The sequence below is a fragment of the Typopeltis vanoorti genome, chromosome 5 (assembly GCF_054136105.1).
Source record: "Typopeltis vanoorti isolate ZY-2024b chromosome 5, IOZ_Tvanoo_1.0, whole genome shotgun sequence".
NCBI classification, from domain to species: domain Eukaryota; kingdom Metazoa; phylum Arthropoda; class Arachnida; order Uropygi; family Thelyphonidae; genus Typopeltis; species Typopeltis vanoorti.
Window position 1 is genome coordinate 85073761 of NC_143553.1, and position 28000 is coordinate 85101760.

Consider the following 28000-nt stretch of genomic DNA (forward strand, 5'->3'; position numbering starts at 1 on the left):
ACAGATGTCGGATCCAAGTGTGCGCTGCATGTTGTTGGTGTACTTTTTATTGCCTACAGAGAGCTTTGCAAGTCTGCACAGATAATGTACCTTTGGTGTTTCCAATTTCACATGGCTTAGTTCAAGTTCTATGGCATGCAGAACAGCAGTAAAGTTGCTATCTTCTAGCAACTTTATTAGTCAGATCTGATTAGATATTATGCTCTCTGGGAAGAGCCACATACAGGCCCCCATTGGAGAATGATTTTAAATTGTCTGTGTAGATGGACATAAAATCAAAGTGTTCTGTTCTATGAGCCTGAAAGAGCTGCTGGTAGACAATCTAGAGGAGCAGAATGTTTAGTTAACCATAACTAAGCAAAGTTGCATGGTGGTACATAGGTATGCCATGGCATAGCGCATTTAGTGGCATCCATGAAGGATTGTCTACTGATGTCTATAATTTAGTCTAGTGATGGTATATGCTTTTATATGCAAATCAGTGATGTATGACAGTCTGATGAGTATTGTACAAATTCTACCACAGTGGCCAAAAAATAACTGGCTATGTGAAATGGTCTGATTTCTTTGTGGTGGACAGGACCCAGCCATCACAGCATGCTGTCTCTAGCAGAGACAGCAGATGAGTCTCAATAGATCGAAGTATAGTGGTTGCTCTTCTAAGCATAACACCCAGACCAGGTCTTCTGCAGACAATTTGGTGCTGCACGTCACACCTGAATGGAAGCAGCTGGTGCATAGGCTCAATGGTTGTCTTGATGCTTCCATTCTAGTGGCTTCATCAACAGAGAGATTGCACTGTAATAGACAAAGGCAACTCCAGCTAGTGCTGCCTTTTAATGTGTGAGACACGAACAGCATTATTTCCGTGGCTAGATACGATTCTGACTTAGGAGTTCAGTCATCATTCACATTAAGAACATAAAGGCTCTCAGTGCACTTTAAACATGACATGGTCATACATCTAGCCAACTCTGGCCTCTTTAATATGGCCAGCCATAAAGGCAGCGATAGAGTCCTCAGTAACATCAGGTCTGGGCTACCGAGGATTCGGCCAGTTGAACTTGCATCTTCTTCTTATCTTCAATTGATCCAAGCAAATGACTGCTCATCCCTTTTTAACCTAGCTCATTCTAATTTCCATACTACTTATATCTAACTTATTATACCTATTTTTAATAGCTATGATCCCAAACTAGCTCTATTTGGGATGATATTTACAACATATTACTGATAGTCCCTCTCTTTTTGTGGTGGGTCATGCCAACGAGTTCACACAACTACAATCCAACGAGTCCACCAGCATTAGAGTCATAATTAGAAGAAACACACGTATAAACCACAGTGAAAATTATTTAATTGTAAATATTTCATCCTAAGTATCTTAGGACATCATCAGTACAGTATTTAAACAAAAAAAAATCATCAGTCACTTCTGCATGCATCAAACCAGACAGGAAGAAGTGCATAGGATTCCCATACCTTACGTTAAAGGCATCTCAGAACGTCTTTCTAAAATTATGAATACAATTTTGCCACTACTTACAAACCTATCAACCAAATTTACAACTTATTACCTTCTCCTAAGGACAAATTCTCACCCTTGATGTTACCTGGTGTTTATGAGATTCCATGATCATGCAAATTATCTTACTTTGGACAGACAGGTAGGTCTGTTCAGAAACGCATCTCGGAACATCAAGACCACATTCGTCTTCTTAAACTGCAGAAATCTGGCCTCTCTCAACACGGAATTGAAAATCCAAACCATAGGATCCATTGGGAAAAGGCTTTTTCATAGATCTTTATTTAGACATGAACGTTTATACAAAGAAAGTTCTGAAGCCCTACTACACAGACCAAACCTAAACCGCAATGACGTTCTTGCTATTCCTAAAGTATGGGAAATTATCATACAAAATTGTGTTAAATAATTTTTTTTTTTTTTTTTTTTTACTACTTTAGCACGTTATGCACGTTTTCATGAGATTCTATTGTAATCATGCGCCCTAACTGTATGTTATTCCTAATTTTGTTTAAATACTGTACTGATGATGTCCTAAGATACTTAGGATGAAATATTTACAATTAAATAATTTTCACTGTGGTTTATATGTGTGTTTCTTCTAATTATGAACGCACCACAGGTTTCGTTATTTAAAAAAGCATTAGAGTCGAAAATTAAATCTCTATGTATGCATGAGTTCATGCATACATAGAGATGGCGAGAGAGTCTTTATGGGCACTCCTATCACATCCCAACTATATGACCATAAATTGGCATTACTTGCTGTGATGGGCACACACCAGGGTGAGTGACCAACTCCACATTTCTAAGTAGCACCCAGCATTCTCTCTATAGGATCCTCTCTATAAACATAAGCATGCTAGACCTGCCCTTCTGACAGGAGTTTTAAACAGAGGCTTATTTTGAACCAGAGCTTCATCAAATGTCTAAATGGCAGCCACCCCAATGAGAGTCATGTTTACTCCCACCACATAACCGCAACCTTGATTGATATTCTTTCACTTAAACATTCAGATCACTGGGAAGAAAGCTGGCAGTAACATCTCTCAGTGACCATCAAATTGCTTTGTTTTAATTAGATAGTCAGATTCTACTGGTCCATGCCAGTTCTGAGTTTGCCCATCTGGTCACACCAGATGGGCCATCTGACATGCTGCACAGCTGAGGCATCCCAGATGAGAAGGCCCTGACACTTGTCCGAGCTCAACTGTTCCATCACTGTCGAGTTTCATCAAGTTCCAATGAAGGTATACTCACTTTGGAACCCAGCTCAACCTGCCCAGTCCTCAGAGCCAATCCTTGTCCCAAGATTATGGATTCCTATCTTGCTGACTTCCCTTACCTACATTACTCCCTCGACTAGAGGCTGTTCACCTTGGAGACGTGCTGCTCATCATTCTATAGCATTTATCTTGCAAATGGTGTATATCAAGTAGAAAAATCAGCTTTTTTTTTTTTTTTGGTCCAATATTAGCCATAATTAGTTGGCTTCAGTTGCAGCTGGGATTACTGTTTGCCCTAGTCTTAGTTCTGGGTCAGGGTGAAGACCATGTTTGCAGCAAAACTATACACTCTTCTGTGGTGAAACCTGAATCCATTTGCTGGCATTCATTTTGAAAGATGTTTAATGGCTTGTTACAGCTATCTTTCTATGACCCTCAGTACTGCATGAAAGACAGAAGATGGTATAGTTATCCAAAATACAGAACATTACTTAGAGCTGGAAGATGTGTTCAGTTCTAAAGGTAACTTCGATTGCAAAAAAAAGTGTGACACTTAAAATTGAACCTTTTGAGAATCCCTCATCTTGTGTGACTCTCTTATGAGACTCCCTACTCCACCTGAACTTGGAAGCTTTGGTTCTGGATAAAAAAGAGGGAGGTTCCCTCTGAAAATGAAATGGTATAAGTCAAATATAGAAAGATACTTAAAAAAGTTTTGAAATTTACCAGGGAGCTTATGAGAATATAAACTTTGGCATCAGAGATGCTATGGTCTGCACTATTTAAAAGACACATATGTGCTCCCAGGCACTGGGAGCACATATGTTCAACTTTTATTAGTGCTTAAATTAGGACTGACAGCAGTTTCAAACTGTTGGTTATCATTAGAGACAAGATAGAAACCAAGAAAGAGAGCAAAACTCTCAGTCCAATACCACAGTAATCCTATTATGCACCAACTTGAGAGTTTACTTATGAGCAATTTAACTTTCTGGCATAGGATTGCTGTGGTATCGAACAAAGCATGTTTGTTATCTTTACGTTTCTGCTGATCTCTGACAAGAAGAACAGTAGACCCATGCAAGCCAACAGGCTTTGTCTGCTGCTGTACTGAGAAGAGGTTTGACACAGCTTTTGGGTGGAACCTACAGATTCATAGGAGATCCAGTTTACACACAGTGCCCTCTGGGGGCCATGATAAGTTCTCAGATTCCCTAAAAGGTGGAAATGACCTAAAAGGTCATTTCCACCTAGTTTCTGATGAGAACCACAATTGAAACAGCTGTCAGGCCAGTGAAACCTATGGCTCCCAGCTACAATTTGTGTTCAAACCAATTTTAACTTATATGATCATTTAACAAATGATCAAAGACTGGAGATCACAGATATGAGGGTTCTGAGAAAGATTAGGGGAGATGATGATAGGCAGCAGATCATATTAAAAAAATGATATGAGGAAGGTACTTAAAACAATTTTAATATTCAGGAAGGGGGTGAGGAAAGGTTAGCAAAACACTTTTTTTTTTTTTTTTTTCATGGTGGCAGGAAAAAGACCCAGAGGAAGACAAAGATACAGGTCTTCCTCAGGTTGATACAGTAAGATGTGCATCAGAAGACAAAAAAATGAGAACTGATAATACTAGAGACCTGACATTTTGGGGAAAAATTGTTGATGGGAAGTTATTAATTATGTAACTTTTTCATGCAGTACTATTATAATATCCTGTCCACTCCCTCCCCCTGAGCGTACATATCAGGAATTTGATTATGCTGATTTTTACAATCTCCTATTCTGCTGGGATTTTACCTTATATTTTGGTAATTCCCTATATTCAACTGCTTTCTAAGAAGAAAGAATCTTTTCAACCAAATTACTATTTTGCTCTCTTTTTCAACCTTTCTAAAATTGAGAAATCCATTAACAATCTGCTATGGCCAAACAAATAAATGACTGACAGCATGCGTTCCAAGTATCAATCCAATGGTGATTTTGCTCATATCAATCATATTTGAACAAATCCCTATGGAAAATTCAGACTCAAGTGACTGTGGTTGTTATTTCTATGGGATCTAACTGGGTCCGTAACAGTGCCCATCTTATGATGTATCTATCCTTTGTAATTTTCTTCCAGATTTCTCTGTTTGCAAAACTTATAATGATGCCAGATGATCCTTGTCAAATTTATCAATTAATGCTGAGATATCATCAGGTTTTTTTCTACCCACAACTTTTTTTCAATTGATTACAAATCCAATCACCCATTTTCCTAATGACAGCAAATTTCAAACAAAATTAACAAAATTTCTGTTTCTCTCTACAACCTTAAATAATGGTCTCCAAACAATTTTTCAATAGATATCTGATAACTATGCCAGTTTTAATTTACTGAAATTCAAGCTCATCTATTTCACTTTTCCTCAAAATTGTAATCTCTGATAACATCCACATCTCTACACAATATGATATCACGTACCCTGTACTGTTTTCTCTACATCTATGAGAACAGATTTCCTCTATCACTACAAGCATTATGTACTTCTGAACAGATAAATTACAAATCTGTCCAACCACAGAATTCTCTTTTCACATCTAGAATGACATCCTGAAAGCTCTCTAAAAATTGCTTTGACATAGTTGAGACAATGGCAATTATACTGATTAATGACCTTCCTGCCATGAATTACTCTCCTTTCATTCAGATGTTTAGTTTCCAGTGAATGCAGACTAAAGTTAATAAGTGCTGTTATTTAAGAAATGTACAAAATGTCTCTGTGTAATCAGATCCAAAAATGTTTCTATGCAAAATCTATTTTCTGGCTTTGTTATTTATTATTTTACAAATATACTGAAAAGTCTTACCTTTTGTCCATACACACTGTCAGCAATGGTAAATCCAAACCCTGCATTTCCTTTCACAATCTCCAAAGTTAGATATTCAGGTTTGCCATTACCCTGATAATTAAAATCCAAAATGTCTGGTGTGTTCTCATTGTTATTGAGCAGATCAGCACTGTTATGCCTTTGAGGCTGACTATGACTTGAAGGCTTGGTACTTAGATCTGGCATAGATTTTGCTGACCTCGCTACTGAATCTGATGAATCTGAGCCAGTATTTGTGTTCCTCATCCTTGAATTATTCATATCAACATTTCCAATGCCAGAGTAAGGTATCTGTTTTTCTGATCCTGGTGAATTTGACACAGCTACAGTAGTTACTATTTCAGTATTGGGATCATTGGGATCAAAAGGTAATGGATAACCACGACAGACCTGCAGGCGAACGGTATTTCCTGGGGCTATAGACTGAAAAAGGGCTACCACATCTTGATGACTATATCCTAACACACAGGTATTGTTAACATAGACAAGAATGTCTCCTAAATGAAAAGAAATAAAAATTGTTGATTTAGTTAATTAATTTATACCAAACAAATTCTAATTCTTGTGTACTTAAAAAAAAAAAAAAAAAAAAAAACTTAAAATTTAAATAATGAGAAAAAAATACTGCAGTAAGTTACACCGACTGATTAGGAGGTGGTGAGATATGGATAATGAAATGCATTTATTCTTTGCTATATAACAGGAGAAAAAAAAAAGTTTTGGTAAGATAAGTCCTTATGTAGTTCTAAATGATTGTTATGTAACTATAAGTTGCACAATATCAAAATGTTAATTTTCCCTCATGTTTGCTATATTAAAACACAAGGAAACCAGTTAGTTTTTGTCCTACCCTATGGATGCTCTACCCCCCCCACACACCCATGTGTGTGTGTGTGTGTGTGTGTGTGTAAAGCAATTTCAGATATCAATGCTGCAAAAATCCTGATATTTTGACAGTTATAAATGACAGTCAGTAGTTATTTATAACAGCCACCCATATCAGGAATGACACTGGTGACTGGAGATTTTTTTTGGTGGGGTGGGGAGAGGGGAGGACGTATTTAAGGAGTGAAAATATACAGAAGTCTCCATGGAGCTTTTAAAGACTGCAACTGACTAGTATAATCTATTGTCCAATCCTCTCCCTTTCCTGCAATTTACACCAATACTAGGTTTCTATTTGAATGCTGAACAAATAAAGAAATGAATGAGGAAGCGCTGGCAATTTGGGACTTAGGTAACTGATTCTACATTAGCTGAACCTACACATAAATTATAATGGTACACTATAATCATGCCAATTGAGGTTGAGAGGTTACATAACCTAACCGAAGATAGATACAATACTGAAAGCATCACTGGAAACATAGCAGGGAAATTAAAGTAATACTATATCATAAATGCTGTTCTAGGCCTAAAATAAAATAAAAATCTCTGATCCTTTGTTCAGGTACAAAGGATCAGAGAGAGAGAGAGAGAGAAACTACAGTATTTAACACAACAACAACATCATACATTTCTCAAACAGAGCCAATTTCAAGCATCATGATGTGGAAAAATTTCAAAACAAGGAATTGGGCAATGAGGCATTCATGTCTATGATTGCATGGAAGGTTCTAGCAGGAAAAGTAGAATTTTTTTTGAGACATTAGACAGAGGACAAGTAATAAAAAAAAAAGTTGATTCTTCTTGGAGACCTAGCAACATAATAGAAAATGAAGCTAAGAAACGTAAATATGTGTTGAAAAACTTGGAGGAAAGGAAAGGGCTAGTAACAGTGCTAGTTTTTTTTTTTTTTTACAAAATACTAAGAACTGTAGACTGCCATGAGGCATACAAAGACTCAGAACCATCATATATTGTTTAAGGAAATTAACAACGTAGACTGGATAATGACTAAAAATATTTAATTATTACTTCCTATATTTCGCTGAAGTCAAATCGGCATCTTCAGAGATTAATACACTGGTATTAAACATGTACACACAGGCACACTCCAGTAACAAAGATGAAGACCGAAAGTGCTACAATTATGCCACCTGTTGACTTTAGTTGGGTGTTCTTGACTATGGGCTGACTGTCTGCCGATAAGGGTTTCCCATATGAGATGCAGTGTGATACAACTATATTTGTTTAGGTCGGTAAGAGCTGTAGCAGATTCAAGCAAAGCCTCTCAAACTTAAATTTGCTTTGGTGGAGCAAGGCAACTTTTTTCAACTGGATCCTGTGCCAGGTATCCAGGGCATGGTCTGCTAATCCCGAGTGGCCATACTGACAGAATCAGATGTAATCCTGGTGCTCTCTGATACAAAGATATTAGCTGTCCTACCCGTTTGTCCATAATATGAATGGTTGCAGCTGCAGGGTATCTACCTGGGACACTGCAAGTAAATCCAGAGGTTGAAGCCAATCTATGAGGAAGCAGTTAAGGTTTTCTAGCTTTTTGTGTGATTTATAAGTGGTCACCAGATTGTGCTTTTTTTAAGATTTTGACCACCTTTTCTGATTAGCCTTTTTTCTGATGATAGATTTGCAGTGATCTTTGGAAGGGGAGGGGATGGAGTGGGTATCATCATCAAATTCCTGACCTGTACCCTCAAGGGGTGTACAGGACATGATAGTACTACATGAAAAATTTACATCATTACTAACTTCCTATCTACAATTTTCTTCTAAATCAGTCTGTTACTTGTCAAGACGCCAACATTATCAGATCTTATATTTCTATCGTCTAAGGCACTTTGTAACGTATCAATCCACCTATATCTTGGTCTTCCTCTGGGTCGTTTTCCTGCCAAACTGGCAGAGAACACTTGTTTTGCTAATCTTTCCTCGCCCATTCTGTTTAAGTGAGATTAGCTCTGCTAATGCATTCCTGGATGCTGACATTGTCAAGTTATTTCCTAATATCTTTGTTTTTAATATGATATTGCCATTGATACCATCTTTCACATCTCTAATCCTTCTCAGGACTCTCATATCTGTGATTTCTAGTCTTTGGTCAAGTGTTTTACTTCTGACCCAGCTCTTAGATCCTTAAGCTAAAACTGGTTTGAACACAGTCTTCTATACCGCTAATTTAGCATTCAAACTAATTTCTCTCTTATTCCATACGAATTTATTCAATTGACTTCCTACCATACCAGCTTTGTTGATTCTGTTGAAATGTTTTACTTGTTCCACAGGGTCTCCATTCACAACAGTTGACATTTTCAACGATTCTACCTATTTTCATTGTCTTTGTCTTTTTATTGCTGACTGTCATACCATATCTATTACAACAGTTATTCAATTTAGTAAGGGAATCTTGCAAACTTGTAGCGGATTTATTTAGAAGTATAACATCGTCCACATAAAGCAAAGAGCTGACATTAACATCTCCAATTCTGATATTATGTTTAATACCACTTTCCTTCATAATGTGATCCATATAGATAATGAATAACAGACGAGGAAAATGTACATCCTTGTCTCACACCATATTTAACATTAAACCATCTTCCTATACTTCCTTCAATTCTAACTGCTGACTTACAACTCAAATAAAGACTATGTAATGCTTGATATAATGCCTCATTGACACCATATAACTATAGCGTATTGAATAGCTTCTCTCTTGAACAGCCATTTAAAGGACATGTAACTAATGTTCCTACGGAAAGACAGTTCTTTCTTGATTTTTTTTTTCTTACTTTCTTACTATTATAGTTTTGAATGATGTCTGTGCGAATGCACTAAAAATGAATCTAAAAGAAAATTAATAATATTAGTAATGCAGAAAGGCAAAATGAAAAAATGGATTGTGTTGGCTGGCACCAATGACTTGAGAGGTGAGAAGTATTGTATAAACGAAGATGTGAAAGAGTTTTTGAAAGAAGCAAAAAAGAAAAGTAACACGGTAAGTTTGTAAATATGCTGCCACGCTTTGTGAATTTAGAGAGGGCGATGATAGCTAATGTACAGAAGGAAGGATGTAGAGTTTGTGGATCAATGGTCAGGGTTTGATAGAAGGATGGATCAGTATAACACTGATGGAGTACACTTGAATGGATTTGAAGTTAGGTACGAAGAGACAGATTTGTTCACTGAGAGGGTGGAGGCAAGCGTGTGTGAAGACAACCATGATGCAAATGGGCATGTGTGAATTCACAAAAAATGCAGAATATCTAGTCTTACAGGCAACAAATATGGGGTAGTCAATTCAGCATGAAAAAGTAGAAAAGAGGGTTGGGGGGGAGTGTCTAAGGCAATGCTAAAGATTCTACATACTAGTGTGGAAAGTATCAGGAGTAAGAGAGAGGAATTTTAGCATCGATTAGTGCAATCTTGCCAAAAGGTTGTATTAGTGAGATGGGGAGGGGGGGGGGGGATTCTACTAATGATAGCAGGTGAACAATGCCAACAAGAGAGGAGTCAGTAGGTCAAATTCTTTTGAGGCAGTCTGGTGTTAGATTAAGGCCAATATAACAACATATAAAATTGGCTGCTGCTATAGGCTAGGGGCCAACAAGGAAGACGTGCATCAGCAGATTAGTACATGGGTGCCGATTCAATAATTATTACTGAAAACTTCGACTTCAGTGACATAGATGAAGGAGGAAAGATTACATGGCAAGAAAGAAATGGAATTTAATTTTGAGGGAAACTTCTGGCATAGTTTTATCATAAATTATCTACAAGTAAGCACAAGAAATAATATTTATTAAATATATAGAAAATATTTCAGTTTGAAACTAACAAACTATCATCAGTGGCTTGAACAACATTTTTTACTAGGTAGAATGCAAACAATCGAATTATTCAAAATAGTACGAGCCGTTTGGTGTTAAATCATTAATAGTGTTATGCTTCACTGAAGAAAAGGTTAATTATAAATGTGATTATAAAATAATTATATAATTCATCATCATCATCATCACATTCCTCCCATGTACCCTCAAAGGGGGTGTACAGGATATGATAGTACTACATGAAAAATTTACATCATTACTAACTTCCTATCTACAATTTTTCTCCAGATCAGTCTGTTACTCGTCAAGACTCAAATATTATCAATCTTATATTTCTGTCGTCTAAGGCACTTTGTACCATATCAATCCACCTATATCTTGGCCTTCCTCTGAGTCATTTTCCTGGCAACCTAGCAGAGAACACTTGTTTTGCTATTCTTTCCTCGTCCATTCTGTTTAGATGACCATACCACCTGAGATTAGCGCTGCTAACGCATTCTTGGATGCTGACAATGTCAAGTTCTTTCCTAATATCCTCGTTTTTAATATGATATTGTCACTGATTCTGTTCATGCCTCTAATCTTTCTCAGGACTCTCATATCTGCGGTCTCTAGTCTTTGGTCAAGTGTTTTACTTCTGACCAAGCTCTCAGATCCATAAGTTAAAACTGGTTTGAACACTGTCTTGAATACAGCTAAATTTAGTGTTCCGACTAATTTCTCTCTTATTCCATATGAATTTATTCAGTTGACTTCCTACTATACCAGCTTTTGATTCTGTTGTCTATTTTCATATTTAATTTACCACCTTCACTAAAAATCTTGCCTAAGTAGGTGAAATGTTTTACTTGTTCAACAGGTTCTCCGTTCAAAACACAGTTGACATTTTCAACGATTCTACCTATTTTCATTGTCTTTGTCTTTTTATTGCTGCCCTTCATACCATATATATTACAACAGTTATTCAATTTAGTCAAGGAATCTTGCAGACTCGTAGCGGAATTATTGATAAGTATAACATCCCTGCATAAACACAAAGAGCTTACATTAACATCTCCAATTTTGATATCATGTTTAATACCACTTTCCTTCATAATGTGATCCATATAGATAATGAATAACAGAGGAGATAATGTACATCCTTGTCTCACACCAGATTTAACATTAAACCATCTTCCTGTACTTCCTTCAATTCTAACTGCTGACTTACAACTCAAATAAAGACTAAGTATTGCTTGATATACCCCATTGACACCATATAACTGTAGTGTATTGAATAACTTCTCTCTTGGCATCTTGTCATATGCCTTTTCCAGATACACAAAATACAGATCTTTGTTATATTACCATGCTTTCTCAACTATTTGTCGTAAAGTGAAGATCTGATCCTGACAGCCACTATTTGACCTGAATCCAGCTTGTTCCTCACCAAGCTTCTCTTCCAAAATCCATCTCAACCGTTTCTCAAGTATACTGGCATATATCTTACCAGGAACGCTCAGTAGAGAAATACCTCTGTAATTCTCACAAAATCAGTTTTATTTCATTTTTTATATATGGGTACTATGAGAGTCCTACTCCAATCATCTGGAATTCGTCCTTCCATCCATGCGCTCTGAACTATGTAGTGTAGCCACTGTAAAACTTTTATACCTCCATACTTGAACATTTCTATTCTAATATCATCTACTCCAGGCTGCCTTTCCACATTTCAGACTTTTGATAACTTTTTCTACTTCAAGCATGGATACATATTCCTGATTGCATGCCTGGTCAGTGTTTTTTTATCACTGTGCTCTCATCACTGCTAGTTTCATTCAGCAATTTTTCGAAGTAATTACTCCATACTTCAAGGATATCGTTTTCTTCAGTTTTCATATCACCTTTATCATCTCTTACTCCTATTACAGCACTCTTTCCTCCACTTCTGAACTTCTTCAACAAACTCAAGAATATCTTGCCACCTTCTTGATATTTATTTCTATGTTCTTACCAAAGTCTTCCCATGACTTTTGTTTAGCTAGTTTAACACAGTCTTTAGCTTTCTTACATTTGTCTCTGTATTCTCTAAGAGCACAAGCTGACTTATTTACCAGGAACTTTTTTGTTAGTTTAACACAGTCTTTAGCTTTCTTACATTTGTCTCTGTATTCTCTAAGAGCACAAGCTGACTTATTTACCAGGAACTTTTTTGTCAGTTGCTTTTTCTAAAGCCTCAAAAAATTCCTCCACTTCTACCTTAGTAGAACCTTCTGTGGGACCATAGGTCCCACAGAAGATTCTCCTAGGGTAGAATTGGAGGAACATAGTCTCATTGTCTATTTCCCCATTCTGATATTTGCCCACATCACTCTACTTGAGACTGCCTGCCATTCAAGAAGATTAGCCTCGTATTCAGTGTTGAATACTATGGCTACTCATTCTTTTCCTTGATTGTTATTGCCTGAATATAACATTTTGTATTTATTGCTCAGAAAGGTCTCACCAGTTTTGGTCTTTTTTGTTTCAGTCACCCCTATTATGTTGATCTGGTACTTATCTAATTCCTCAGCTAGCTCCATTTCTTTGCCATTCAGGCTTCTTACGTTGATAGTACTGATCTTCAATTCTAGTGATTGAGTTGGGGTGTGTTTTAAGATTTGTTCCAGTAGCGGACTTTTTGCTGTTCACCCTGGTTCCCTGGCACAAACAACGGGGGGCCTTATTTAACCGGCTGGCATGAAATTCTATCATGTTGTACCATCATTTAATATTGTGGTTTAAGTCAATAAAAATACAATTTGGTCGGCTAAATCCCAAATTGCCAGCTTATCCTCGTTCATATAGTATCCAGATGGATACCTAACAGGATGCACCACGAGAAGGTGAGGATTGGACATTCGGTCAGAGGTCCTGGTCGGTTTTCCACATTCCTTTAAGGCTATGTGGAGGTCTCCTCTCAGTTATACAGCTTTGACCGGAAGAAAAAGATATCCTTGGAGTATGGAGTAATTACTTCGAAAAATTGCTAAATGAAACAAGCAGTGATAGCACATTGGTAAAAAACACTCAACAGGCATACATATCCATACTTGAAGTAGAAAAAGCCATCAAAGGCTTGAAATGTGGAAAGGCAGAAGAAGTAGATGATACTCAACCAGAAATGCTAAACCTTCTGAACTTACAGTGGCTGCACTGCATAGTTCAGAAGGCCTGGACAGAGGGACGAATTTCTGATGATTGGAGTAGAGCTCTAATAGTACCCATATATAAAAAGGGAAATTAAACTGAATGTGAGAATTACAGAGGTATTTCCCTACTGAGTGTGCCAGGCAAGATTTATGCCAGTATACTCAAGAAATGGTTGAGAAGAAATGTGAAAGAAAAGCTTGGTGAAGAAAAAGCTGGACTCAGGCCAAATAGAGGTTGTCAGGATCAGATCTTCACTTTACGACAAATAGTTGAGAAAGCATGGGAACATAACAAAGATCTGTATTTAAGTTTTGTTGATCTGGAAAAGGCATACGACAAGGTGCCAAGAGAGAAGCTATTCAATACGCTACAGTTATATGGTGTCAATTGGGCATTATATTAAGCGATACTTAGTCTTTATTTGAGTTGTAAGTCAGCAGTTAGAACTGAAGGAAGTATAAGATCGTTTAATGTTAAATCGAGAAATGGATGTACATTATCTATATGGATCACATTATGAAGGAAAGTGGTATTAAACATGATATCAGAATTGGTGATGTTAATGTCAGCTCTTTGCTTTATGCAGACGATGTTATACTTCTAAATAAATCCGCTACAGGTTTGCAAGATTCCCTGACTGAATTTAATAACTGTTGTAATAGATATGGTATGAAGGGCAGCAATAAAAAGACAAAGACAATGAAAATAGGTAGAATCGTTGAAAATGTCAACTATGTTTTGAACGGAGAACCTGTTGAACAAGTAAAACATTTCAGCTACTTAGGCACAATTTTTACTGAAGATGGTAAACTAAATATAGAAATAGACAACAGAATCAACAAAGCTGGTATGGTAGGAAGTCAATTGAATAAATTCATATGGAATAAGAGAGAAATTAGTTGGAACACTAAATTAGCTGTATACAAGACAGTGTTCAAACCAGTTTTAACTTATGGATCAGAGCTGGGTCAGAAGTAAAACACTTGACCAAAGACTAGAGACGCAGTTATGGGAGTCCTGAGAAAGATTAGAGGCGTGAACAGATGACATCAATGGCAATATTATTTTGAAAACGAGGATATTAGGAAACAACTTGACATTGTCAACATCCAGGAATGCGTTAGCAGAGCTAATCTCAGGTGGTATGGTCACTTAAACAGAATGGGCGAGGAAAGATTAGCAAAACAAGTGTTCTCTGCCAGGTTGGCAGGAAAACGACCTAGAGGAAGACGAAGATATAGGTGGATTGATACAGTACAGTGTGCCTTAGATGATAGAAATATGAGATCTGATAATGTTGGAGTCTTGACAAGTCACAGACTGATTTGGAGGAAAATTGTAGATAGGAAGTTAGTAATGATGTAAATTTTTCATGTAGTACTATCATATCCTGTACACCCCTTGAAGATACATGTCCTGAATTTGATGATGATGATGATGATATAGTCTAGGAACCGCAGGGTGTCTAGATTCAAGGTGTTATTTCTTTCTACAGAGCAGTGCAGCATTTTTTTAAAATTAAGTTAATACCTTTAATGGGATGTGCACTTGACATCATAAAGTAACTTTCTGGCTTACATGTAGAAAAAATTATATAGAATTTTATTTAAAAACTCCAACATATTTCACCCAACATTATGTGGACTGAGTCATAATTCTTCAGAATATTAGCTCATGTATCAGTCGCAACTGAAGTATATGATATTACACTATTAGAGTTCAAAAGAACAATTGTGAAAAGTTACATTAATAACTAGTTTATTTTTTCTTTGATTAAATTTGATAATTTTTTTTGTTTACTGCCAATGTTTTCCAAATTTCACATAAGTACCTAAACTATTCCAGATGTTTGCAGGAAGAGAAGAAAATAATTTTATGTGAAGAGTATATGACTGGTTGTCAATTTTTGAAAGTTCAATCCTAATGTGCTGTATGAATTCTTTAAGTAATCTCTACTTCTTTGCATTGGAAAATTCTTTAAGTAATGCTAATTCTGTGCGTTGGAAAATTCTTAAAGCATGCTTTGTGATGAAATGCCAGTGTAACTTTAAAAGACAATGAATAACTCCATTGACTCTACGCTGTAAAAGAAATGTTCACCTATTAAGGAAAAGTTTATGTTTTATTCTTGGTTTTTCAAATTTATTCACTTTTGTAAGCAATAGCACACTATGAGTCCGGATGTCGTTGCGTAGACTTCTGTAGAGATAGGACATAAATAAATAAATCACATAGCAATGATTTTTTATTGTCTCGACTAGTTTCATGAAAATTCTTCTTTCGCTTCATCAGGATAATTACACGAATAAACTAAAAAACTGGAAAACACGTAATAACAGTTAACTCTAGTGAAAATATTTGAACATGAGTAAATAATGGAAAACGTGCATTTGTTATTAAGCTAGCTGCAGGATGGTGGGTTGCTCAATACCACTGGCAGATATAAGTGTGTCGTGATGAATTAATGAAGACAAAACTTGATGTAAAATCATTCCTTGTTTTTTGTTGTGCTGTAGAGGATGCTTCATCATCATTTCAGCTGATTCTTTGAACACTCTTGATAAAAAATGGTAACACAGGCAGTCCCCAGGTTATGAACGAGATACGTTCCTGAGAACGTCTTTAAGTCGGATGTGTACATAACTTGGATCCCTGATGAACAGCGCACATGCGGTGATAATAATAACAATACTATAATAGCTCAAATGTGGCAATAATAATACAGTGTAATACTGTAATAATATCCCTGTACTGTTGTAATAAGTTGCAGAAACTATTTTGCCCTTTCTTTTAATTCAAACAAACAGAAGATAAAAACAAACTTATACAGAAAGTTTAGATAGCAGAAATTTCAAAAAAAGAATATCAAAGGTTGCATCAGTGTCTTGCTTACTAGAAGGGTCATTTCTGACTAACATTAATCGATTCTTCATGTTCTTGTGTTTCTATCAGCTGTTTCTCTATCTCCATAAGGTATTCATTGATTAATTCTTGTGAATACGACTCTAGTAAGTCAATGACATCATTTTCATTGATGTCCAATTGCAGTGCATTGCCACTATCCACCACAGCTTTTCTGGCTTCTACGATTTCTTTTGTGAAGCCACGAAAATCATCACAGAATTGAGGCCACAGTTTGTTTCACACCCTTTTAATTATTGATTGCTTCACTTTCTCCCAAGAATCAGCAATGTTTTTGATTGCATCATGGATGTTAATTTTTTCAGAGCTCTTTCAAGGCCATTGTATAATCTTCCGTAACCCTGACTGCTTGCGGGAATGTACACTATAAGTAATAAGCCTTAAATGAATAAATGACTCTTTATGTAAAAGAACTTTACATTAGGATGAAGGTCATGTAACAATGGAAATTACTTCTATTGGGATTTATTGATCAAGTATTTTTTTAGAACAACTATGTTATACCAACTAGTTTCACCAACAGCCTCAGTTGGTGAAACTAGTTGGTATAACATAGTTGTTCTAAAAAAATACTTGATCAATAAATCCCAATAGAAGTCATTTCCATAGTTTTCATGATCAAGAAAATAACGTTTTAACATGTCATCTAACAATGTTGGATGTCCAGGAGCACTGTCCAGAACAAGAGAATTTTAAAGGGAATTTTCTTTTACGAACAATAATGTTCCACACCAGGAATACAACAGTTCAAGAACCAATCTTCAAACATGGCAAGTGTGACCCAGGTCCTTAAATTTGACTTCCAAATAATAGGAAGAGCTGCTTTAATAATGTGGCGAAGTGCAGGTTTGTTTACATGCATGAAAGAAACTACAGCAATCCCTCGATTAGTGAGGCTAATGCGTTCTTTAGAGCAGGTGCATTAATCGAAAACGCACTAACCGAATATAATAACAACCTATGGGGAAAAGTATAATCCGTTCCTCAAATTTCTTTTTTGAACCTTAATTTTTTTATAAAAGAATTAAGGTATGTCTCAGGGCCTAGTTAAAGGAAAACCAAGAAGCTGAAAGACAATAAAACATATTCAGAATATAAATTTTATTATTCTACTTCTTAACAAAGAATTGAGCTAACGTAGTTTGGCAGGTATTTTGTTTATTTATTTCATACAAGACGGTATGGCCCTGTTGCCTCTTCTGCAAATTTTACTGCTTCTCTCTTCATTAGGGTCAGCCTCTAAGCATTGTTGCTTAAAAACTTCGATTGTGCGAAAAATATTTTCAAATTCGTGCGTGTGCTGTGAGGGACATCATGTTGGAGGCTCAATGGATTGTATATAGCACTCAGAAAGGATTAAAAACAGAATTTAATTCTTTCTATATTTCGTCTCAGTCAATGAGACAACTTCAGGGATTACAAAAAACTAATGTAACATAAAAACAAATAACAAACAATACTAAGGACTGTATACAGCACTCAGAAAGGATTAAAAACAGAATTTAAGATTGTATGCAGCACTCAAAAAGAAACTCAGAAAGTCCCACTTTACATTCCAGGCCACCTGCAACACCGCCCTTAGAGGGCGCTCCACCTAGATAGAACTTTAGTGTCATCCACGTGGTTGGGCTTAGTATTGTTTGTTATTTGTTTTTATGTTACATTAGTTTTTTTGTAATCCCTGAAGATGTCTCATTGACTGAGACGAAATATAGGAAGAATTAAATTCTGTTTTTAATCCTTTCTGAGTGCAGTATACAATCCATTAAGCCTCCAACATGATATTTTTGAATTGTTTTTGTGAAATCTCTTTTGGCTGACTATCAGTGGTTAAATTTTCTTCATATTCATTGGATCTTCCCGCTGTGCATCTAAATTTAGCAGGTCGGAATCACTCAATTCTTCAGAATGAGATTTAATTAACTCTTGGACATTATCATTGAAGGGGGAGAAAGAAATGAAGGACGTACGAATTGGTTGCCAACAAGCGAAATCACGTGCTTTATAGATAAAATTTCCCAACTGTTTACATGCAAAATAGTTACCACTTTAAAAACTACAATGATCATAAAAGAGAAGTTAATTTTCTGATGTGTAATAATAAACAACTCATCCCAGAAGACGGATTGATTACCCTATTATCGGAATGGATTCTTCTATTTGTGACATGCGCAGAAGTGCCGAAGAGTCTCGAATCTGTGGGCATACTATAGCAGACGACATAAATTTTGGCAGTAAAAATTTGGAACATAGTATACATGGAAGTAGTGTAGTATGCCATTAAAAATAACTTTGTAAAATGTTTTAAATCGGTAACTAAATTATTTCATTCTGGTGAGTGATTTTTTAAAATAGTTAGCCATAAAAATGTATAGATAGAAAATTTTTAAAATCTGTAACATTTATTTTTAAGATGTATATAGGAGCGCTAATCTAATTTTAGAGGCGCACTAATCTAATTTGGGTATCGAAAAAAAATGACGCATTAATCGAAAACGCACTAATTGGGGGATTACTGTAGTTCCTGAATTATTAATTTAATTATTATTATGGGGAGCCTTGGGAGCTCGTTCGTAAGTACAGATCGCCGTAAGTTGGGTTGTCTGTAACCCAGAGACCGCATGTATATAGAGCATTTTTGTTTGTTGCCATGCTACTTGGTGTTTTGTTTCTGTTGTATGTGCTGCCAGTCCTGATTTGTGTCTTCTGGCTACAACAGAACATTAATAAAAATGTTCTATTTCAACCTCCGAAACAATCAGATGAACAAGAAAACCAAGTCTTCACAGGAGCAGTATACAATCAGTCACAGATAAAAATAGCACGGTTGCTTCACAAAGAAAACTTAAAGGTTGCCTTCTAGATCAACAAGCTCTCTCATCACCTGAAACCTCCACATCTGCCACTTAAAAACCAGGTGTAGTTGTGGTTTACACTATATAGGACAGACAGGTAGATCTAGAGAGGTATGCTAATTGGAACAATTCAAAGACATTGAAAATGAAAGAAGACACAAATCAGAGCTGGCAGCACATATAACAGAAACAAAACATCTAGTAGCATGGCAACAAACAAAAATGTTCCGCATAGATTACTGTTTTTTCTAAAGAGCATTCCAAGAATCTGCTGAAATGAAGCATCTTCTACAATGCAACATAAAATAAAGGATGATTTTACATAAAATTTGATCTTCATATACTTGTATCTTCCAGTAGTATACAGCAATCCACAAACCAGCAGCCAACGAAATAGCAAATCCACACTTTCCATTGTTTAATCATGCTCAAATATTTTCACTAGAGTTGCTAACTTTTTTTTTTATGTTAAGTCCATACACAAGAGATTGGTTAATCAACCTATAGTACATTAGTACCGTGTATGGGTAGTGGGTTGGGAAAGAAGGTAGTTGTTCACATTTGATTAAATGACTGTATATTTTACTCCTTGAGGAACACAACAGGAGCGGGAGGACTGTTCCATAGTACAGCAGCTGCAGGGATAAAGGAAAAGGAGAAGAAACTTGTTCTGTGGGTTTCAAGGAGCACTGTGATGGGATGTTGAGCAGCAGCTGCTGCACATGTTCCAAAGAGCTTAGTACAGATTGGGGGAAATGCATTTCAGATGAACATTTCCCATGGAAATATTTGTATCGTATGCGATGCGTAGTGTGCATTCTCAAATCGTGTAATCAACTCGCCCCCCCCAAAGATTAAATCCTGAGTGCGCTACTATAGTGCAGAGACTAATCGTCTGTGCGAAAGTGGGGGGTGAGTTGGTAAGAGATGGATCATTAATAAGTCTGACTGCTCACCTCTGTATTGAGTCAAGCATTTTGAGGGATCTTTTAGGGGGGACCCACCCCATATGTGAGAGCAGTATTCAATGGCTGGGCAGATTTGTATAAGGTTAGCAGCTGTTCAGAGGTGAAGAAACGTCTTGAGCGAAAGAGAAATACTAGTTGTTTTTTTTTTAAACTGATAATGCAATGGTTGTGATGTGTTTATGAGGAGAGGCTTGATGTCAGAGTAATTCCAAGAAGAGAAATCTCAAATTGCCTGGAAATTTGGGTATTGTCAAAAATAATATTGGGGGAAAAATTGGTTCTTTTTTATGAGAAATAAAGACAGAAATGGGTTTTATTAGCATTGAAATTGATGAGGTTATCTGAACCCCAATGGAGGATGGCTTGGAGATCAGAACTGAGGGTGGTGGTTGAGGTGAGTTGTGTAGGATAAGATTTATCAAATGATAGGGAGGAGTGCAATGTGCTGTCATCTGCAAAACTGTCTATTGGGTTGGAGATAAGCTGAAGTAGGTCATCGATGTATATATAGCAGGAAGAGGGTTGGTGTGAGAACAGAATCTTGTGGAACCCCAGCATTTGAATGGTGAGAGGATAAGGAACCATCCTAGTGGGAATTGTATGTTGGGCATCCGGAATGGTTGGGGACATTGACCATTGTCAATTATGTATGCATTGGGAGCAAAGTGTGAGGGCAGGAGATTGGCCTTTTCTGTAGGTGATGATGCAACAGAGCCATCTGGGTATGATAGGGGTGGAATAGTGTTGGGCAGAAGTTATGACCGAATACTTTGGTGAGAGACCAAAAAGCTCAGTTGCCATTTGGACAGGCTGCTAATTTCCCGCTTTTTGCTCTTTCAAACTCTGGTTTTGGAAGCATGGATTGTTTTTTTTTTTTTTTTTTTTTTTTTTTTTTTTGCATTTATTTAGGGTTTGGGTATAAGCTCTAAAGGAGGATGGAGTTCTTGATTTGAGCCAGTTTGGTTTATCATTTGTACAGCCTTGGTGCATCTTTTGGAAAACCAAGGTTTAGTTAGGGAATGGCAGGTCAGAGTACCGTGAGGAATGTATGTTTCCATACCAGTGAGGATTACTCTAGTTATAAGTTATGTGCATGTGTTTGGGTTGGAAGGCTGGAAGCAATAGTCCAACAATGGGGATGAGGCAGAGAAGTTGCAGAGGCTGTCCCACTTGGCACTGTTATAATGCCAAACTACTCTTGTATGGGAGTGGCTATGTAAGTGTTGTTGAATAGGGAAGGAGATGAGCAACTAGATTGTGGTCAGAATTTCCAAGGGGTCCAACTACATTCACTGTGTATTTTGAAGGGTCATTGGTGAGGAAGAGATCTAGGGTGTTTGGAGAGTGGTTCGGGTTATCAGGTATTCTAGTTGGCATCTGAACAAGTTGTGCAATGTCATTAGTGATGACAAATGTTTCAGCATCTCTGTCTGCAAGATCTGTACAGATGGAGAAGAAAAGCCAGTTGGTATCGTGGACATTAACTGTTTTTACTACCTTTTACTTTTCTATTTTTTTAGCTTATTCGTTAATTGAGAAACTAATTGAGAAAATAAAAAATAGTTTCTATGTGCTGAAGTATTTTTTTTATTTTTTTTTTTTTGTGGAAAAATACCGATGACCTATTCCTAGAATGTTCCATCTCCATAGAAGCCTATGCAATGATATGTAGTTATTTTTATTTCAAGTATCCTAGATTCGATACTTTCTTGAAAGAAGAGTGAGGTGTCACTCCAGTACAAGATCAGAAAATAAAAATTCTTTTCATCATGAAATGAGACAGGATTACGTTTCATAATTTAAATTATTATGAGTAAGTACCGTACTGGATATAGAATTGGTCAATACTGTTATTTTTTTAATTCCAAAGTTTTCCACAGTGAAAATAGAATCTTACTAAAAGGAAGTCAAGTGATGTGGATTCGTGGATTCTTTTCTCCCAAGAAACGAGAAAGGACTGGGTTTAGAAGGATTGAAACTGACTAGGAATTGAGAGAGTTTGTCACAATTGAAAAGTGTCATGATCAGCAAAGCCTATGTAGTGGGGATTTATATTTAGTGAAAGATCACTAATGTACAGAGAGAATATAACAGTTGAAAAAATAGAACTCCAGAGTGTTTCAGGATTAGCATAAATTGTAGGATAAAATTTCATTTTCTCACACAGCATAACCAGAAAGAAAAACTGAGCATCCAATTACAGAAAATCACAGAATGGGAACTGGATCAGGAGACATCTATGCTAGATGTATTATCAAGAACAGTAACCTGGGTTTTTCCAAACCTGTGAAATGAATAGAAGAGGATGAAAGAAAATCCTCATTAACAATTAATGATTGAGCAGAAAACTTTCACACAGTATAGTAGTTGGCTATTAACTGGATTTGTCTATTATTTCAGAAAAATCTGAACTAGGTGCAGTCAGTTAGTATGATTCAGATTTTCACTGTTTGAAGGAGGGGATTGATGTGCACATATTCCTAAGATGCAGAAGATATTCTGATAGAACAGGAGAGCGAGAAAGACAATATAAGAGTTTTAGTAAAATATGTACTTCAAAGTGAGAACTCATGCACAGATTTAAAGACAAATGGAATGATGCTGCCGGAGTCAAAAAACATTTTAGCAGGGTAGTTATAGGTTTTTCTGATCTCTTACTGATAGAAGATTATGGCACTGGGTATGAAGGTTATGAAATGGTCAGAGGATGTTTTTCTTGATTTGAGAATCATGATGCCAGGAGAAAATCTTTGTATTTTGGTTTGGGGTGCAGAATAATGCCAGAAGAGGGAAATATAACAAAGATGGGTAGAAGATAAAATTGGCACAACTTCTGCCTATTTTACTGATATACCAAAAAAGCATGACATAAGGTTTCTGCTTTTGGCTTTTTGAATGTGTAAATTAATATTAAAATAAATTTTAGGGCTTCAGCATACATAAAAATTGAGAATGGAGATACAGAAAATGAAAGGCAACAATTCATAATGATTTTATGATTTATAATCTTTTTTTCTAGTAGTAAGAAATTAATAGTTGTTAATTAAACAAGGGACTCAAAATGCAGTGTAAGTTGCATATATATATATATACTTTAAACATGAGTCAAAAAGAAATACTGACAATGATACTTAAAAAAAAATTTAAATCAAGTTTTCAGTGTGACTTAGTGGATTGGGTCAATTTTTATTTTTTATTTTTTTTTAAACAAAAATAATATCATCTTTGACCACATTTAAGTGAGTAGATATAAAATCACCTGTTTGAAGTTTTCCATCTTGCCAGGCAGGACCATGAGGAACTACACTTTTAATTTGCAGAAACTCTTCAACATCACCTTCATCTCCTCCAACAATAGTGAATCCAAATCCACGTGCACTTTTTACTAGAGATGTGTGTACCATCTCACCTTGAAGTTCTGATGGGTTTCGAGTAAATACATATGGCTGTGACTGATTAAGTGTATGGCCTGTAAAAAATGTAAATGTGATATTTCTAAATTTGCAAAAGGAATTAAAATTTATAATCACAAAATAAAAGCAAACTGTATAAGTGAAAATATATTATTCAATTTATGTTAAAATGCATTTCCATTCTTACAAATGAAAAGCTGCCAAATCTAATTGAACTTTAAGTGTACAAAAGGAGAGAATATTTCAAAGCACCTTACGATGCTTCATTTTTTGATGATCCACTTATATGATGCTTTTCGATTATAACTAATAACCATTTATACAATGTTGCATTCACTCATACAATGATTTTAGCAACCTGATACTTTTGTGAATCAACCTATGTGTAGTTTTTGTGAACTGCTTAAGATGGTATTGCTCGATGCATATCTCTGTGTGTGTTTTGGTGTTTCTCTGTGAATTATAAACTGTTTTTAAATAACTATTATTGTTTGTTTTATTGATGTTAATAATGACAGATAAAATTCAAAGTAAGGGCATTGTTGTTTCCAGTGAAAAAAAAAAAGACATAAATTTATTATATTAGATACTAAGATTAAAATTATTAAATTTATTGACAATGGTGTAGTGAATATTGAAATAAGCCACAGGCTAAACTTATCTCATACATACTACTTCTCTCGTATGTACTACTGTTACAGTTGTTAAAAACAAAGATAAAGTGCTATACCAGTTAATACTACAGGTATCAACATGACAATCTTATTGCTGAAATGGAAACCTTTAATAGTGTAGATTGATGACCAAACTGGTTGGTGTGTTACCTTAACCCAAGCTATTCAGAATAACTCTTAAGTTTGCAAAAAATATTCTAAATTTTTTGCAAACTTCAAAAATAGCTGACATAAATTAATGCCGTATTAACATCATTTCTGCAATATATGCTTAAAAATGTTATCAAACCATTACATGCATAAACAAGAGGAATTAAAAAATAATAACAAAAAAGACAGGGATTCGCTATATGATGGTTGTCTGGAGCCTAACATGTTGCACGATTGGAGTATGCCTACTGCAATAACTGTAGACTATATGGATGAAATTCATCCAAAGAAAATTCTAGTTTCAATTGAGGATTCACACTGAAAAATAATTTAAACTAATATTAAAATTCTTCATCTGCTGAATTTAGAATCTGTAATTTTTTTTTTCCTTGAAAAATATTGTCAAATCATTTCAGTTGGATTATAATCATCAAATTCCTGACATTTACCCTCAAGGGGGTGTACAGGATATGATAATATTACATGAAAAATTAACATCATTACTAACTTCCTATCTACAATTTTACTCCAAATCTCTATTACCTGTCAAGACTCCAACAATATCAGATCTTATATTTATATCTTCTAAGACATTTTTTTTTTTTCGAAAGGTTATTTTTCACTTGGTCAGACTATAATAAATTTAGTTTAATTCTTTATCCAAGTGTGTGCAAACAAAGTTTGCACACACTTGGATAAAGAATTAAACTTATTATAAGTAATTTATAAGTTAACTTATTATAAGTAATTTAATAAAAAGGTGGCACACCGTTTGGCAACCCCTATAGGAGGAGATGACCTTGCTAATGCTTCTGCCTTGGTATCTCCACTTGGGCCTGGCTCCCACTGAAGAGACCTCAATAAAGGGCGAAACTAGTCTGGGTAGTGGCCCTTCCCTTAATGCATAACATTATACATATCTGCAAGGAGATGTGTTTTGCATTATGGGAGATACTGAGATAGGAATATTGGTAGCTTGCTCCACCTTTGCAAGGAGTCGCCTGGTGTTGTACCACTATACCCCAGTCCTGAAGATACTTTCATGTGCAAACTTTGTTTGCACACACTTGGATAAAGGATTAAACTAAATTTATTATATTATTATCTTCTAAGACACTTTGTACCGTATCAATACACCTATATCTTGGTCGTCCTCTGGGTCTTTTTCCTGCCAACCTGGCAGAGAACACCCGTTTTGCTGCTAATCTTTCCTCTCCCATTCTGTTTAAGTGATCATACCACCTGAGATTAGCTCTTCTAACACATTCCTGGATGCTAACATTGTCAAGTTCTTTCCTAATATCCTCATTTTTAATATGATATTGCCACTGATACCATCGTTCACATCCCTAATCTTTTTCAGGACTCTTATATCTGCTGTCTCTAATCTTTGGTCAAGTGTTTTATTTCTAACCCAACTCTCAGATCCATAAGTTAAAACTGGTTTGAACACTGTCTTGTATACAGCTAATTTAATGTTTTGACTAATTTCTCTCTTATTCCATATAAATTTATTTAGTTGATTTCTAACCATACTAGCTTTGTTGATCCTATTGTCTAATTCCATATTTAATTTACCATCTTCACTAAAAATCATGCCTAACTAGCTGAAATGTTTTACTTGTTCTATAGGTTATTGATTCACAATGCAGTTGATATTTTCAATGCTTCTACCTATTTTCATTGTCTTTTTATTGCTGACCTTCATACCATATCTATTACAACACTTATTCAATTTAGTCAGGGAATCTTGCAGACTTGTAGCAGATTTATTTAGAAGTATAACATCATCTGCATAAAGCAAAGAGCTCACATTAACATCTCCAATTTTGATATCAGATTTAACAACACTTTCCTTCATAATGTGATCCATATAGATAATGAATAACAGAGAGGATAATGTACATCCTTGTCTGACACCAGATTTATCAACTGCTGACTTACAACTCAAATAAAGACTAAGTACTGCTTGATACAATACCCCACTGACATACAACTATAGAGTTCTGAATAGCTTCTCTCTTGGCACCTTGTCATATGCTTTTTCTAGATCTACAAAACTTAAATACAGATATTTGTTATATTCCCATGATTTCTCAACTATTTGTAGTAAAGTGAAAATCAGATCCTAAAAGCCTCTATTTGGCCTGAATCTGTTTGTTCTTCACCAAGCTTCCCTTCCACAATCCTACTCAACTGTTTCTCAAGTATACTGGCATAAATCTTACCAGGAACATTCGGTAGAGAAATACCTGTGTAATTCTCATGTTCAGTTTTATTTCCCTTTTTATATATGGGTACTACGAGAGTTCTACTCCAATCATCTGGAATTCGTCCCTCTGTCCAGGCCTTCTGAATTATGCAGTGCAGCCACTGTAAGACTTTTTTACCTCCATACTTGAGCATTTCTGGTCGAATATCATCTACATTTCGAACTTTTGAAGGCTTTTTCTACTTCAAGTATGGATATGTATTCCTGATTGCATGCCTGGTCAGAATTTGTTATCACTGTGCTTTCATTTAGCAATTTTTCAAAGTAATTATTCCCTACTTCAAAGATAACTTTTTTTTTTTCTTGTTTTCATGTCACTTTTATCATCTCTAATTCCTTTCACAGCACTCTTTCCTCCATTTCTGGGCTTCTTCAAACAATCTCCAGAATATCTTGCCACCTTCTTGATATTTATTTTCTATGTTCTTGCCAAAGTTTTCCCATGACATTTGTTTAGCTAGTTTTATAGAGTGTTTAGCTTTCTTACATTTGTCTCTGTATTCTCTAAGAGCACAAGCTGACTTATTTGCCAGGAACTTTCGATATGCTTTCTTCTTTTCCTTCACTGTCTCTTTATCTTCCTGTGTCCACCATGGAGTTCTGATTTTTCTATCATTGCACACAATCTCACCACATGCCTCTCTGGGTGAATCACTTAGGGTTTTCTTCAAGGCTTGCCACTGAAGAAAATCCCCAAGGTTTGCTTCCTATTCTCAAACGGTTTCATTTTTTCTTGAATAATGTTTGTATATTTCAGTCTACAGTTCACATCTGAGAGCTACTCAACTTTTATTCGCTTTAAAACTTTCTTACATGTTATTCTTTTCAATATGAAATTCAATTTTATCCTGCTCAAGACTAAATGGTAATCACTTCCAATTTCAAATCCTCAATACACTGTAGTGTCCTGAACCAGAGAGAAAAAATCACTATAAACAATAACATAGTCAATGAGACTTTGCTTATTCCTTGCCTCTTCTCTCCATGTGAATTTGTGCACATTTTTGTGTTGGAACATGGTGTTAGTAATAACCAGTCCATGTCCAGAGCAGAAATACAACAAGTATTTGATATTATTATTAGCTTTGCTCTTTTCTCCAAATTTTCCAAAAACATTTTTGTATGTCTGACAATCATTTCCTACTCTGTTATTTAGATCCCTAACAAGGACCAACTTTTCATTTTTCATTGTGTCAGTTGCTTTCTCTAAAGT

At 35.8% G+C, this 28000-nt stretch overlaps 1 protein-coding gene across 4 annotated transcripts in view; it reads right to left on the reverse strand.

Annotated features, from left to right (window-relative positions):
- LOC150106609 (membrane-associated guanylate kinase, WW and PDZ domain-containing protein 1-like) overlaps window positions 1–28000 on the reverse strand; it is a 494883-nt gene that overhangs the window by 134875 nt on the left and 332008 nt on the right. For all 4 annotated transcript variants that reach the window (XM_090393225.1, XM_090393223.1, XM_090393226.1 and 1 more), the window contains 2 exons: window positions 23538–23747; window positions 5612–6129 (listed from right to left, as the gene is read on the reverse strand). In XM_090393225.1, the coding sequence (XP_090249351.1) occupies window positions 5612–6129; window positions 23538–23747 (728 nt within the window). The remainder of the gene's footprint in view (window positions 1–5611; window positions 6130–23537; window positions 23748–28000) is intronic.